Source organism: Galeopterus variegatus, unplaced genomic scaffold (assembly GCF_000696425.1).
Source record: "Galeopterus variegatus unplaced genomic scaffold, G_variegatus-3.0.2 Scaffold5067, whole genome shotgun sequence".
NCBI lineage: Eukaryota > Metazoa > Chordata > Mammalia > Dermoptera > Cynocephalidae > Galeopterus > Galeopterus variegatus.
In genome coordinates this window covers 6,360-23,160 of record NW_007731178.1, presented here as the reverse complement: position 1 = coordinate 23,160, position 16,801 = coordinate 6,360, and the positions used below count along the sequence as shown (strand labels likewise).

At 44.0% G+C, this 16,801-nt stretch overlaps 1 protein-coding gene across 1 annotated transcript in view; it reads left to right on the top strand.

Moving 5' to 3' along the window:
• Positions 1-7,197: 7,197 nt before the first annotated feature.
• The window catches only part of LOC103604278 (TRAF2 and NCK-interacting protein kinase-like), a gene marked incomplete at its 3' end in the record, with an annotated part of 15,751 nt that continues 6,147 nt past the window's right edge, over positions 7,198-16,801 (top strand). The window contains exons 1-4 of the mRNA XM_008588845.1: positions 7,198-7,326; positions 14,257-14,367; positions 15,187-15,273; positions 16,306-16,494. Coding sequence (XP_008587067.1) covers positions 7,198-7,326; positions 14,257-14,367; positions 15,187-15,273; positions 16,306-16,494 — 516 coding nt within the window. The remainder of the gene's footprint in view (positions 7,327-14,256; positions 14,368-15,186; positions 15,274-16,305; positions 16,495-16,801) is intronic.

Below are 16,801 nucleotides of genomic sequence, written 5' to 3'. Positions count from 1 at the left end.
TCATGAAGTTCCTAGAGTAATAATTTCTAATGCTCAAGGAGCACTTACCATGTGGCAGGCACTCTGGTCAGTACTTTACATGAATTGTCTCTGTTAATCCTCACAAAAGTCTCCAGCAGAAGGATAGAGCCGCTGAGTCTTAGAGAGGTTAATAACTTCCTAGGGGTCACACAGCTAGAGAAGAAGCCAGGTTTCAAAGCCAGGGGACTGCACTGCAGAGCCCGTGCATCAGACCCCTGCCTCTGTCCTGCCCTCGGCTGATAAGCCCTCGTCAGCGTGCCTTTCTGTATCCCTCACCTGGCCTCCACTTCTGTGGTCTTTTACTCTAAATGTTTAGGGGTTTCTGAGCAAGGGCAGAGAAGCTGTGCCCAGCAGGTGCTCGTCTTTGAGCTGGATTCTGTCTCTCATGCTGCTGTGCTGCCAGTTGGAGCTACTGCCAAGACCTCCTTTAGGTCTCTTCTCTTGTGGCATTTCCTGGAGTCCCTACCAAGGATGCAAGTCAGAGTTCAGCTCACTGAGGCATGTGCATCCACAGAGATTCAGCCTGTAAGTCCTGGCTTGCACGAAGGTGTCAGCATGCTGGAGACACAAGCCCTGCACTCTGTGTACCGATGAGCATGAGCCTGGCTTCTTGCCAGAAGCAGGGACACTGTGGCCACAGGCATCAATAGATTATACCAGCTTCATCTTGTGATGTTTTATTTTACCCTGCAGCTCCATAGAGAAGAAAAAGAAATACTAAACACCCAGATGGCTGTAAATTCTGAGGCCCAAAGTAATGAAGTCTCTGCCACCAGGGACTCCCCTCCCGCATCCTGCTCCTGCCAGACCCCGTCGTATCTGCTACCCTGGCCTATGGTGACCACTTGGGTTCCTGACATACTGAGTAGGAACTTGGACTACACTGTCACATGGAAACGTTAAAGCTCATCATTCAGCTTGAGAATTTAGCTTCATCGTGGGACAGGTGGGCTTTCGTAGGCATCCTGGGAAATGCATCTCCATTTCCAAATAAAGGCCCCTCAGCCTCCCCTTCGTAAGACAGCACTGTGTGTGCTGCACCCTTTGTGTTCGGTGATTTCAGATGTCACCTCCTACTAGAGGGTTTCTAAGGAAGCCCTGCATGTCCTTTGCTATTTATGGATAACCATGTGGATTTGGCTAGGTTCTAAATCAGTGTCTACTCGTATATTCTTAGAAGGACTTTGACTAGATGTTGAATGTAGTCATTTCTCAGCTTTATGAAAAGAGTATGGCTTTAGGTCAATTAAATGGTGGGACAAGGCTCTCAGCTTTCAACCAATGATACAGTACAATTTATAACTAAGTTCCAGGAACTTGATCACACTCAGCTGAAGTAAATGGGTCTGTCAATATTGAGAAAAGTACGAAGAGGGTGTCTTCTATTTTTATTCAGTTCGGTAAAAATTTGTTACTTAGCCACACAAAGTACAGCTTGGTCTGTTCTGTATCACGGTTAGGGTCTGGGAATGGGAACTTTGAGGTGTTGAGGCTCCTCCTCTGTAGATTTGTGGTGAAGTGTGATACTGCTTAAGAGTTTTGAAACATTAGTGATTTATATATTTGTTTCAACTTGCTGAGAGCATTCTATACCTTCATGGGGGGGGCTATCTTTTAAGTCACAGGAATGAATCAAATTGATCCCAGGTGGACCAACCTGCTCTATGATTGTTTTATTCTTTGGAGAATTGCATTAAGTTTTTTTTTAAGCCACTGAGGTCTCGTTTAGTATCCTTCAAGACCATCATAACATTGTCCAGTTATGAAAACAACCAGTTCTAGCTTAAAAATATACTGTTTTGGTTCCATCGCCTGAAATTTTTTTTGAAGAAATACTCCCTGTACCTTCTCGGCCAATGAAGCACTAATGTACAAAATAAGAGCCTGGCAGCTAAGGATGTGTGAAAAACAACCAGTTCTAGCTTAAAAATATACTGTTTTGGTTCCATCGCCTGAAATTTTTTTTGAAGAAATACTCCCTTTACCTTCTCGGCCAATGAAGCACTAATGTACAAAATAAGAGCCTGGCAGCTAAGGATGTGTGTTCCTCCAACATTTTATTGTGAGTGACTGGGGCTTTCAAGGACGCTGGGCTCAATTGTAAGGCAGAATTGAAGCCTTTGTCCTGTGCCTATAGGACAACAAATATTTAGTGAACACCTGTGCCAGACACTAGAAATACAGTCTGCCCTCGTGAAGACTAGATCTGGGAAGGAAACAGGCATTAAGCAAATAATCACCCAAGTAATCATTTATTGTCATTATGACTGCTAGGGTGGAAGACAATGATGGGCTCAGGGAGCACCCCACAGGGACATGGGCCTCGCCTGGCGTGGAGGCAGCTGGTCAGAGTCCAGCTCAAGGAGGGGAGAGGGGCACATGGAGATGTTAGGCAGGGAAGTCAAGGCACAGTCATGCAGGGCTTTGTAGGCCAAGTTCATTACTTTTGAATTTTATTCTAAGAAGAGTGGGAAACCATTGATGTGTTTCAACCACGGGAGTACAGTCGGATCTGCCTTTTTAAGATGAAACTTTGGCTGCTACAAGGAAAATGACTGGAAGGAGCAAGAGCTGATGGGAGAGACAGATGGGTCGGGTGGATGGTGGTGGAGTGGGGATTGAGAGAGAGCTGTAGCCTGGAAAACACAGGACGTGCTGGTGGATCAAATGCTGGAGAGGAGAGAGAGCAGGCCGTCTCGATGCTGGACTGGAGCCTGCGGTAGGGGAGCAGCATCTGTCTGGGTGGGAGAAGGATGCGATCAGTTCAGAATGTAACAAGATTAAAATGCATAAGAGGCAGCCAGGGGTGATGTTGAGAATGCAGTTGGAGTATGAAGATATAGCCACGAAAGAGGGGTCGAGGATAGAAAAAACGGGAATTGCTGGTTTGCAGTAACGGAAGCATTCATCGAGAAGAGAGTCTGGCCTGAGCTCTGAGAACTCAAAATAAGGGAAGAAAAGCCAGCTAAGACAATTGATAAGAATGTAGAAGGAACACCAGGAAAGTCTGATGCTGTGGAAGCAAAGAAAATTGAATATTCAGGCCTAAAGATGGAGTTAAAGGGGCCAGCTCTGCAGAGTGCTGCCCAGAGGTTGAGTTAGGTAACAGCATCCTTTGGTTTCAGTGACAAAAAAGATATTTAAAATGTAGTTTTGTGTGGTACTTTCTAGAAATGCTTTCATTTTCTCTCTGGGGGAAGGGAAGCAACTTGCTCAGGAAGTCAGAAGATCTGGACTTAGAGTGAAAAGATGTCAGTCTGCATTTGAGGGCCACATGTCCTACCTGTGGGCCCTGGCAGTTCTCTTTAGTCTTTCCACACTCCCACTTCCCGAGCTCTACAGGAAGGTTAATAACAAAGCTTCTACCTGCCACCGAAGTTGTTCTGAGTATTATCCAGAAAACTGGACATGAAAGAACTTTGTCAACTGCCAAGAGCTGGACAGATCTCACTTTTGAAGGACGGGTCAAATCTTTGCTTAAATATTGGTAACGAGCCCCGCCTCAGGCTTCTGTTTGGAGGACTGTCCATCCTTACATGCTCATGCATTTGTCATGGGCCTCTGCTCACACTCCCTCTCAGTGTTTGCTTTTCACTAAGGGGGACCAGGCCAGTCGCACAGGATCTGCGCCAGCTGGAGCCCCCTCGCAGAGCAGCCTCTGGTGTGTGAGGATGTTCTTTGGAACCTAAGCAGTTTCTCCCAGAAGCTCTTAGACGCTCCCCAAAAGCGGGAGGGGAGGTTACATGTTTCTTTAAGAGTCACCGTGCAGGACAACATACTGAGGCTCTGAAAAGTCGTTGGGCAACAGAGGATTTGGTAAAATTCTGTTGAGAGGAAAATGGTATTTTGGTGAACAACACTGACTCCAGACCTTAAGATGCAAGGTTCAAATCCCAGTTTTCTTCCTTATTAGATGTGTGACCCAGGCTAAGTTCTTTAACTTTCCTGTGCCTCAGTTTCCTCATCTGTAAAACTAGAAATAACAATAGCATTTACCTCATGAGGCTGTTAGGAAGATTAAATGAGTTAATTTGCAGAAAGCCTCAGAACATCACCGATACATAGTGAGCACCCCGTAAATATTATCTGTTATTGTTATTGGCATAGGTGTCTTTGACTAAAGTCAGAGGAATAATTTTCGAAAGTTTGAACTTCTTTAAATGCTGTAGTAAAACCTTCTTGACTTTGTTAAAATAAATGTACTAACAGGTAAGCTTCTTTTCATGCTTTGGGAAGAATATTTGTTATAATACTAGGAGAAATTCAGTTAACTCATTAAGAGGAAAAAAAAATGTCTAATAGCTTTTGAATGGCCAGCTAGTAGGTTAGTGTAAAGGACACCAGCTTTGCAGGTCAGGAGGCCAAGGATTAATCCTAGCTATGTGGCGTGGGGCAGATCACTTAACCTCTCTGAGCATCAGCTGCTTTACATGCAGTCAGTATAATACTTACTTGGCAGAATTGTTGTGACAAGTAAAGGAAACCATATACATAGAAGGCTTGGCACAATGCCTGACACAAAAACGAATTGGTACTGATGGGTGAGTATGTTATCGTTATCTTAGAACCTTTGATTTCAAAGAATAGTTAATTTTGTTTTTTACCTTTAATGGCTATTTGTATAGTTAGCATTTCCCCATTCCCTGCCTTCCTTAATTCCATAATGTACCTTCCCTGTCTACTGTAAAACCCGGACTTTTCCATCCCCTTTTGAGGGCTTTATTCCGAGAGCACCCCATTCACTGCATCTTGCCGGGGTGTCTGCTGTTCACTTAGCCAGCAGTCCTGGCCTTGCCAGCACAACGAGGCTGCCCATTCCTCATCCTTCTGGGTGCACCTCGCCTCATAGGGTCAACTGCCACCTTGAGAAGTCTCCTCTTCTCAGTCAAGCCTAGAGGACCTTCCCCTGGAGAAAAGCTGCCTTTTGATGGATTCTTTCATCCGTGTTTCTTGCTGTCATTTCCAACACTATATAATTATTATTCCATCATTGTCAAGTGGCTGTTTAAATCTCCTACCAATATCTAAACAAAACCCATAAGAAGACAGAGATCTCGTGACATCTGAATAGTAAGCTTCCAGGCATCAGGGACACGGGACTTTAGGAGTGACTCTTTCACCACGAAGGTAGAAACAAGGTGGTCCAGTATGAGACTGCCTGGGTTTGAATCCTGGCTCTGCCACTTACTGCCTTTGTGATCTGGGGCAAGACATGACTTCTCTGTGCCTCAGTGTGCCCATTTATGAAATGGGATAGTAAAGATTTAAAGGACTAAATAAATTAATACATAGAAAGCACTGCCTGCATGAGTTCAGGTGTTGCCCAGGAAAGGAAAAGCCTATGTTTCCACCACCTGCCTTGTTGCCACCCTGAGTCATCTCTTGCCAGGGGGAGGGATGGTGCCAAAGGCAGCTTGAGCAGACTCTGTGGGAAGGCAGAAGCTACACACGGGAAAATCAGCGTGGCTTTTCCCCAGTGCAGCATCCCCACCACTGTACCCAATGCCCAGGCCATAAGCCGGAAGAGAGCACCGTGAGCAAGAATAATTCCCTGCTTCAGGGCCTGCAGTGTTAACTCATTGGCACTGCTGAGAAGTGGCCTCTAATTCACTTAATCATTAACTGCAGGCATCCTAATATGTCCCGTGCGCGGTGCCCGGCTGGCAGGGGGCAGAGCAGTCCTTTATTCCTGGATGTTGTTAGTATCAACAGGAAGACTGAACACTTTCTAGCTGGGTTTTTGCCCTGTTATTTCAATCACTGAACAGAAATTTTGAAAAAGCTGGAAATCAGGCTGGCAAAGCGGATGCTCGTTGTTCAGACAGAGCCTGCCTGTTGAATTTGGTCAACAGCCAGTAGTCGCATGCACGTGCAAGTCACACTGTGCTTCAGGAGGGTGGGTGTCCTGTGTGGATACAAGGAGCCCTGCTTCTCAGTGGGTCCCAAACAAGGGCTACTTGTTCTAACTTGCCTGCCATCCTGCAGGAGGTCTGGCCTTGTCTGCTCTGTCTCCTGGATTCTGTGATGGGAGGGGTTTCCTGCTAAGATAAAGAAGTTGGGCTGAAATCCTGGACTGCAATTTAAGATGCTGCTGAAGTCCTTTCGCCCAAACCCCTTACGTGGGTGGTAGGAATGGTTTCTCATCCCTGCATGGGATGAATGGACATCACACAGGACAGCCTTCATTTCGAGGGTCTTCTTGGAACTTGTTTTATTACAGCTAGTCTGTGTTTCTTTTGTTTCACAGCTCTCCTAGTTATTCCTGACCATAGAACTATGACAATCAAATAGTTTCACAGAAAGTATTATTTCACGTGACATTTAAATCAAATTATTTTCACTTCGACTCTTATTTTCCCGGATGAGCAGATTTATAGAGTCATGGAGGTTAGGGAACATTAGGGACCTCAAAAGCGATCTCAGCCAATTCTTCTCTCTAAGCAGGAATCTCTCTGACAGTATTCCTCAAACAGGGTCATTTAACCTGTTCAATTATATGATCTCTCCCTATATGTCCATGGGCTTGAGGCAATACATTCTATTTTTGAACAACTCCTAATGTTAGAAAATGCATCTTGTTATTGATTTAAGTCTTTGTGACATCCCTGTATTTAATACAAGTTATGACAAATAAAACTAAAACACCTTCCACATCAGCCCTAGAAATGTTTGAAGACAAAAATAAAGTTCTCCAAGTGTCACCAGTTCCTGCAACCTTTCTACATATGACATAATTTGGTATCTTCGGTATCATCTCAGATGTGCTGGAGTGGCCTTCTCTGTAAACATTGCATTAGTAAACTGGTTTTTTACAGGCTTGGTTTCATTGGACTCAGTCTGAGAGTCTTGTACTGGGGCTTCACAATGATGGCAGAAGGCATTTGAGTTTTATCTGCACTTGACGTTTACACTAACTACAGAGTCATAGGTAGAAAATATGGTATTGTAGATCAATAAAGTAGTACTAGGGATGTCCCTCGGACCATTCTTGCTTCTCTATATGATACCCAGGAAAACTCAAGTAGCTTTTCTCCTGGGGAAATTGAGGCTCAGAGATAATAAGGAGCTTGTGAAGAATCACACTGACTAGTATCCAGAGCCAGAACCAGAATTCTTCCCTGAGCCTCCATGCAGCTCAGTCTGTTTAGAACCCTTCTCCCTTTTCCTGTGTACACAATGACCAGCTTGCACAAAGTCACTCGACAATGCTCAGCCCTGGGGCCACCTACTGACCAAAAGCTGGCCTGGAAGTACAAAGAAAAGGCTTCATTTATGCAGTTAATTTTTCAGGAAAGCTCTGAAAGTGTAAGTAAGATGGTTTATCTCTAATAGCATAAAGTAGGTATAGAAAGAAAGGAATGGGGTATATTCAGCCTGTCTAGCTTTCTCAGTGTTCTCTGATTACTGTTTCTGTGAAGAAAACATAGGTAACAGAGTAAAAATAGAAAGAGGAAAAAACAGCAGCTTGAAAAAGCATAATATGTCTTTCACTTTGTCTATGTGGATGGCTCAACCTGCTTCTTTCGAATCCATAAAGGCAACATGGCTAGAGCCAGGCACTGAATGCAAGACCTGGCTTTGCACTTACCACGTGAGTGAACTTGGGCAAGATATTGTCCCGAGTGTGCCTCAGTTTCTTTATCTGCCAAATGGGGGTGGTGATGAGAGGACCTGCCTCAAAGAGCTGCTGTGAGCATTCAGTGAGTTAATGTGAGTAAAGGGGCTGAGGAGGATATTTGGCATCACAGGAAGCACAATGTAAGTGTTTGTTCTTAATGTTAGTGATTGTTATTCTTTTTTGTTATTATTACATTGATGTGTAGTGAATTCAGAGGTGCCAACCTGCTTCCCCATCACTCTTGGGTCCTCAAGGTTTGGAATCCCAGTTTCAGTTGCAAAGAATCATGTCTTTGCCCTGCAGTGGTTAGTTTGCAATGATCTTTCCAAAACCGAAACTTCAGCAAATGTTCAATGGGTAAAAGGAATGCCCAGAAGCTTGCGTGCCTCTCATCACAAGCACACCTCCTGTGAAGCTGTGCAGAACAGTCCTATTCAAAGTGAGGGGGCAGGTATGATGTGCAGTCGATTCAAAAGACCACACTGGGTCCTTTCATTCCCAGTGACTTTGAACAGAGAGCCCCTGTGTTGAGGGGATGGTTTGAGGTCCTTCCCCAGTAGCTTGACTTGGTCCTGCACCAGCTGCTCTCCTGTCCTCTGGAGGCCGACTCAGGTCTTCCACAGTCACAGTGGGGGTCCCTCTCACCACCTCCAGGAGGTCACCCAGGATGAAAAGCAAGAGGAGTTCTCCAAGGGCAGACAAGAATTCTGCTTCGTTTCACTTCTCGTTCTGAATTTTTAGTAGATATTTGCTTTGCAGTGTAGCACATTCTCGCTCAGACCGTTAGAATGAGCAACCTTGCGAGATGAGAGTTTGGGTGAAGGTAACTTACTCAAGGTCATACAACATTCATTCATTCATTAAACACACATTTATAGAGCATTGCTGTGTGGTCTTGAGTGCTGCTGGTCATCTCGATGGCAGCGCAGGACCAGAATCTGGTCTTACTGTTTCTGATCCGGTGTTCTTTCCCCAAGTGCTGCTGCCTCTCTTACCGCCTTCCTCCCCCAATGACATGCTGCATCACACCTATGGGATAGTAATTCTCCAATGCAGATGTTATGTCTGAGTCCATATGATGGGAAATGTAATATATGTGAAAAATGGACCCAGAGCCAAGGTTTGCTTTTCATTGGTGTGTTTGTTTATATCTTTCTTATGGCTTTTCTTCATTCCAAGAAGAGGACTCCAGCTGGCTTACAGAGATTAATACAGCAACTAAAAATAACATAAACAAAGAAATAAAGGAGAAGGGAATATAAATGTATTAGTGCATTTCTGCTGCTTATAACAGAATACCTGAAGCCAGGTCACTTATAGAGAAATGAAATTTATTTCTTACAGTTTTGGAGGTTGGGAAGCCCACAGTCCAGGAGGTGCATCTGGTGAGGACCTTGTCTGGGTGGTGATTCTCTACAGCAATGCAGGGTGTCACATGGTGAGAATGGACTGAGCAAGAGAGAGCTAATTTCCTCACTTGCTGTACTTATAAAGCCATCAGAACTATGCCTGTTACTCCGTGAATGGATCAATCCATTCACAAGGGCACAGTCCTCACAATCTAATCATCACTTAAAGGCTCTGCCTTTCAAATACTGTAATCGGATTTCCCACCCTCTTAACAATGTCATGATGGAGGTCAAGTTTCCAATATATGAACTTTTGGGGGACACATTTCACCCATAGCAATAAGGTAGAAGAGAAAAATAAGATGAAGGCAGGAACAGGGGTCAGTTCAGAGAATACCTGCACAACACGGTGTTCAGTGCAGTTGCCTAAGGTAAACCACCAACCTGGTTCTGAGAGTCCTCACACCTCAGAAAAGTGGCACACACCAGTGGTTCAAAGTTCATGCTGCCCATCAGATAAAAGTAAGCCAGTTACTCAGACATGCTTTCTGAGATTGTTGAAAACCTTTACACTTGCCTGGTCATGGTCGAGTAGTGTTATGAATAATGTCTGAGACAATATTCCCACCATAGACACAGTGGTTAGCTTTATTCAGCAATTCTGATAACATCAAAAAATGCAGTTTTATGACATAACAGTTCATCAAAGTCACTTCCAAGAGCCAGAGCATGCTGGTGCAGGTGCACACCTTCCTGCTTGTCTAAGAGCATGTAAAGAAACAGAGGGAAAGAAAGATCGACTCCACAACTTTTGTGATGAACATCCAGGAGGATTATTTCTTATAACTAGGCCTTTAATCAGAATTCAGTATTTAAGGGTTGAAGTGATATTCTCTAGGAAGACTTTAAAGACCAGAAATTGTGCATAGTCAACTTGGGATAAGGGTATTACCTTTGATGGTCCCTGAGCAGGAGGACCGGATTCATATTTCCTCATTAAAATTAACTAGCCGGTTCATATGCTTGGAAGTTCAGCCACACAGCCTCAGCCTGGAGGTGGCTTGAGGGTAATGCCCACGGGGAGGATCAAAACCGTCCTCAAAAAGAATCTTTCTTGGAAAACACCAACAGAAGACAAAAGGAACAAGAAAGCCCTGGCGATCTACTCCATAGAGCAAAGCAGCAATGACTTTGGCTTGGAAAACTTTCAGAGTAGATATTACCACTCATCCCCCACCCAGAAAAAAAAAAACTAAGAAACTTATAAGAACCCACCAAATGTCTCCTTTTAGGGAATATAAGCTTTGGCAATGCCTCCAAGAGGATGTAGATGAAAATATACTTCCAGGCAGTTTAGTATAGGTGGAGTTCCCTGCCAAGACTTTTAGTTGGTTTAAGCCATTTTTTTGACAGCAAGACCACTGTTATCACTGTGCATAATTTTAATAAAATTTAGAAATACTATTTGATTCTTCCCTTTTCCACTTCCTCTAGCTTAGACTGTTATTTCCTCATTTTATTTGCATGCCTTTCTGTGAGATGGCAAATAGGGACCATTCCAATGCCAACTGTAGGCAGCTCTCTTTTTAAAAGAACATTCTCAGGCTCTGACTTTGCTCAGCACAAAAGAATGCTCTGGCCCATGAGGGCTGTCTAAGAAGAGCATAGAAGAGCAGAGGTCTGGTCCAGAGCTCTGCAAGGCTTTCACCCCTTCTGCTGCTTACCCAATCTGCAGTATTCAATGCAACAAATATGAGGGGTCTGCAAAAATTTTATGGAATGATTCATATTATCTTTTAATTCTATTTTTCTGCTAACTTTTAAAAATACCCTTATGTCAGTGGTGCCAAGCCGTGTATGGGAAACAATGGGAAATTGAAACTGGAATGGAACAGATAGCTTTCAACCTAGATTGCAAAGTTGATAAAACATATTTAAAAAACCACAATGTAAGGAACAGTGTGATATAAACCATAAGTATTGGTAGGGGAGAAATACTGCAGAGAAATTTGAGGGGATACCAAACTGTCTTCTTTTACTTCCAGTTTCTCACTCTGTTCACTTTAACAAACTTATGTGCACCTGCCAGGTGCTGGGCCCTGCAATGAGGAGTTGGGGTACAGCAGGAGTCAAGCACAGGCCTTGCCCTCAGAGAGCTGCTTCTAGCGAGAGTCATCAAAGCCTCTTAAAGGTATCTGTCTAAAGCCACAGATGTGCTCTTTCTCTGACATGTTTTGGTATGTCCCTTCAAATAGCCTCATGCCCAGGAGGAGAGAAAGCAAACATTTTCCAGGAAAGGCAGTAACATTAAGACACAGCAGCTGGAAATTGGCAGGGTGCCCTCAGAAGGTTGGGGAAGTGATTTATTTTTCCAACCTCTCCACAGGAACCAAAGCCCTGGCAGATGCTTCCATGTGTTAGTGGCAGCTGATCTGAGTGAGATCATTATTAATTATTAGTCACTTTTGAGTGTCTTTCTCAGAAACTACAGAGTACTTGGGAAACACAGACTCTCTTGAGTTGTAATCAATACCATATACACCTTGCATGGGGACTTGAGTGGCATGCAATTATAAAACAGTATTGATTCCTGGCAAAGGGGTTGAAAATGTACAAATCCTTCACATAAAAATCAGCTAAATTTTCAAAAGGCTTGATCATTTTTTTTCCTTAAGAAAGAGACCAATGGTTGGAGTAAATAACTAGAAATGTTAACTAAATTAGGGCTGTTTCCTGCCAGGAGCCAGATCTATACACATAATTATTTTATTCTCTGTGCTGGCACTGGTTCACTTCAGATGAGTATTGGAAATGTCTTTGTTTTGGATCTGTAATCCAAATTATTCAGTTGGTTCCTATATATTGATGTATTCTCCTCGCATCTTCCTGTATTATATTTCTGTTAAACCAATAATTGCATGTCTGGGACATGACTCATCCTCATCCCCAGCCCACCCCAGCTTTCCCTCCTCTTCCCATCCCTCTGCCCAGAGTGCTCCCTTGCCAGGAGCTTCACCCACCCATACACACCCCACAGTCACCAAAACCTGCCTATTTTATTTTGGCCTATTTCTAGTTGCTACTTCTAAGTTGGTGTCCACTGCAGTCCTGTTAGAATGGCCGGAAATCTGGATTGTTTTTATTCTTTCTTCTTTTCACTGCATCTCCTTCCTCAGCATCAATTGTGCACGTGGACTCCCAGCTGCCTGTGCTTACGTCATCGATGCCTGTCATTTTATGCCAAGACCCACAGACTGGCCTCACACTGATTTTCAGCTCTAGTCTTGCTCCCTCCCATGGCTGTTAGGGGGCCTTTTGAAAATGCAGAACTGATCATGTCATTTGGCTGCATAAATGGGAGCCCTCCAGTGGCTCCCTGTCACCTACAATTTAAGATGGACAAATAATTGTCAATCTGGAAGTGATAGATGTTGAGTCTCAAAAGATGCAGCTTATGTCCCAAGACTCAGGCTATTGGAAGAGAGCAGGTTCAGAGGTTGTAGCGGGAGCTACATCACGAAGGCTTCCTTGGGCTTCTTTGGTATTCTAAATATCTGAAGTTGGTTTAGTCGGGGCTGTGACAGAGAACTTTCATACAAAAGCTGTTTCCCTGGTTGTTTAGAGCTACCTCGTCAGTGTGTTATAGCCGCTTCATTCTATTCCACGTACCTTTTATTTCCTCAGCCATGCAGTGAAGTGTTGTTGAGAATGTTACAAGGGAATGGGCCCCCTGGTGTGTACCCTTTTATTTGAGGAAGAAGAGATCCCAGTGCCAGTATGGGGATCTGACACAAAAGGCTTGCAGCCTTTCTCAAAAGGGGTGCTAATGTTGTATGGGAAAATCCTGTGCATTGCAGGATTTTTGGCACCCTTGCACCTCATTCTAAATGCCAGTCATGTCCCCAGTCATTGGGACAACCAGAAAAGACTTGCCCCCACATAGTTGCAAATGCTCCAGAGGTGGGGGAATGGTATTACTTCTACTTGAGAACCACTGGCTTCTGTAACTGCTTGGCCTGGTTCTAACTTCCCCCGATATGTTCTTTCCTGAGTATAATCTGTGAATTTTCTGTCACTCCTCTTGTCTCTGCATCTTCTGTAATGATCAAGCTCAGTTGCTGGAGTACACTGCCTGGCTTTGTTTTTTCATTTGTTCTGTTTTGTTTTTGTGCTTTTTTACATCATCATTAGATTTTTATTATAAATGAATATATTTATACTAAATTTGGATTAGAATTAGATGTAATTCACACAATACATAATTAAATAACTTGCTTTCTTCCTTTAATGGTTTTTCTCAAAGATCTTTTTATGATCATTTAATTTTGAGTCTTTTGAAATAGATGTGAATAGATACACTGGATTTTGTAACACGTCATTGCCTTTTTTATTGCAAAATTGCTGTTTTAGGTTTCTTGACAACTAAGAAAGCACACTGCCTGGCTTTGAAATCCAGCTCCACCACTTACTGGGCGTGACCTTGAACAATTACTTAATTCTACCTGTGCCTCCGTTTTCTCATATGAAATGGGGATAATAATACTATTTACTTCAGATTTTTGTGGAGGTTAAATAAGGTACAGCATGTAGAGTGCTCACCACACTGTCCACTGTCGGACATATGATGGAGATGACCGTGATGGTGATGATGATGATGATGGTTCCTGAGCACAAGGATCCTATTTGAGTGAGAAGTTGAAATTGACACTTAACATGAATACCCGAGCAAATATAGAGAGGCGTCACGGTATACGAGGGAGGGTAGGCACTGGGCGGGAGTCCATAAATTCTTTTGTACCCTCAGCCATTAACTTCTGTATGGCATCGAGTATGTCACTTCACTTCTCTTACTTTTGGGTTCTCTATCTAGGAAATGTTTGCGCTACATGGTGTCAGAAAGACTGAATGACATAAGCGTTATGAAGTAACCTCATAAGCAGTTTGATGATATGTAATAAGTAACGTATTTTGCATTGGTGTTACCTACCCCTGGTTTGAAAACCCCACCAGTCACTGCAAAGACGTGCTTAACAGGAACGTCTCGGTGAGAGTCCAGTTAGCGGTAAAAGGCAGGGTGCTCTGAGTGACACTGAATCTCTGTCACCCCTTCCTGCCAGCGTGCCCCCCAACAGCCCAGGAGAGAAAGAGCCTTGAGCGCTTGGGCATCTCTAGTTAAGAGCTCGCGTCCGAAGTTAGCTCTGCTGCTAGCTTCCAGACACCCGCGCCAGTGCCCGTTGCCTTCACGGTTGTCTGCTTGCTGCCCCACAGCAACAAAGGCGAGAGAAGGAGCTGCGGAAGCAGCAGGAGAGGGAGCAGCGGCGGCACTACGAAGAGCAGATGCGCCGGGAGGAGGAGAGGAGGCGCGCGGAGCACGAGCAGGTACCACCGGGGTCGGGGAGGCCAGCGACGGCCCGGCGTGAACTCACTCCAGCCCCGGGCGTCTCTGGGGTGTGGGGCACCTTCTCTTAGCACTACTCAGCTGAAGCGGGTTTTTATCCTTAATCAAGCAACTGTTCTCAACCTATTCAAAAAGTCAAATGCACAAGCTTGGCAATGCCCACTCGTTCAACCTTGCTTCCTACCCAGGCCAGAGTCCCCTGACATCCCTAGATCTGATTCTCCCACCCGTGTGTGTCTGTTTTGAAGGTAGCACTGAAGCAAGTCCTACTCTTTCATTGCTTCAGAAGAGCTTTTCTACTCATGCCGTCTCTGGTCTCTGTGGCTTTGAGTCACTGATGCGGGCTCTCCTCTTTTGGCTAGAATCACATTCTGGCAGCACTGTGGAACTCTGCAGGACAGTTCCATTACAAAGACAGTGCACGGTGGCATTTAACAATTGTTTTTTCCCTGCTGCTTGCACAGGAGCCTCTGAACTTTATGGCATTATTAATTCCAGGTAGTCCATAAAGAGAGGAAGCTGTAATGGAACACTTTAAAATGTAGCTGGGTTTATTAAAACCAAGTAGTAATGGTAAAATGCTGCCAGCAGTTGGCAGGTAGAGGGCTTGTGCTTTTGACTACTTGAAATGCTTTTGCTTTGGTGTGGCATGCTCTTCCTGTTTTGTGAGGAGGTATCTGGGTATTTTTTCTCCTCCTTCCTTCTACACTTTACTTGGCAGCTCTTGTCACCTTTGGAATTACTGGTTCTTTTTCTCTCTCTTTCTCTTTCTCTGAATTCTCTGCTGCCTACCTCTGCAGGAGTACATCAGGCGACAGTTAGAGGAGGAGCAGAGACAGTTAGAGATCTTGCAGCAGCAGCTACTGCATGAACAAGCTCTACTTCTGGTAATGGGAAAGCCAACAGCCAGCTGACCTGCTCTGTGTTCATCTCGTGTGTGTGTGTGTGTGTGTGTGTGTGTGTGTGTCCTCCAAACGTGCCAGTCTGGAAGAGAAGATCCTCTAAGCCTCGTGAACCTCAGATATCTCATAGAAACTTAGGACATTTCCTGACCCAACTTGCTGAGTCTTAATACGTTTAATACAATTGTTATGCATTCTTGATTAACTCTGTGTACTTGTGAAACTTTAACATGAATCCAGCCTTAGTATGAGTTCAGACCACTTTTGAAACCCACTGTGTTTATTGCAGAGTAATTTTAAGGCTATTTGCAACATGCTGGAATACAATCACAGCAAAATGCACCTCTTCTTTAAGAACCCACTCAGCTCTGCAGTCATATTTCATTTTCAGACTATTAGTTTTACCCTGACGATGGGAACATTTTGTGTTTCCTGCTCATGCGGCTTCCACTTGAAATACTTTTTTATTATTATTGCACTGCTCTCCAAATGGGCTTCTTGGTGTATCTTTTTTTAACTGAACTTTTTGTTCAACGGCATTCTGATGTTTTTTAGCCTGTACATACGCTTCAAATGGTTTTTGTTGACCCGAATTTTATAAACAAAAGATAATGTAGGCACTTTGGCTGCTGATTTAATTTTGTACTTAATTATACATGTTTTGAGACATGGATGGCTCCTGATAGGGGTGTGTGCTGACCATCTAAATGTCCTCGTTGTCGCCATTTTCTCAATTGCGGTTCATCAGGGACAAGTCACTCTGCAAGTAGCAGTGTTCTGTAGGGAATGCCATTAAAGCAAGAGTTTCCATTCAGTGACACCTTCTGTGTGGATATAACACAAAGCTGTAGCTTATTTATATGGCACACCCTGGCATCCTCCCATAGTTCTGTTAGTATTAAAGAGCCTTGTCATTGAGCGTAATTTTGCCTTCATTGCATGCCTAACTGGTATTGGCCAAAGGTTTCCAGGTGGTAATTTGGCTTTTCCTTTGGCGCTATTTCTTGATCTGGACAGGAATATAAGCGCAAACAATTGGAAGAACAGAGACAAGCAGAAAGACTGCAGAGACAGCTCAAGCAAGAGAGAGACTACTTGGTTTCCCTGCAGCATCAGCGGCAGGAGCAGAGGCCCGTGGAGAAGAAGCCACTGTACCATTATAAAGAAGGCATGAGTCCTAGTGAGAAGCCAGCATGGGCCAAGGAGGTAAGGCACCAAGTGTGGCACACCTTGTTGGCCATGCTTTTGGCTGTAATGAGTTCATCCTGTAGACATGGAGTGTTATAGCAGTGCTGCAGAGTCAGAAAACAGTCCACTGCCAGACACACGCTTTGCATTTGGAAGAGCTATAACATCATTTCTGTAGAGAAATAATAGCAAGGCACTTTACTTCCTTTGTGGTTCTTTTTTTGTATATCTCTGTGGATAGCATGGATTTTTGTAGACAATAACAAGAAGTAGAAATTCCTTTTCCTTACAGCAGTCCAGTTGAATTCATGGCATGAGGATTTGC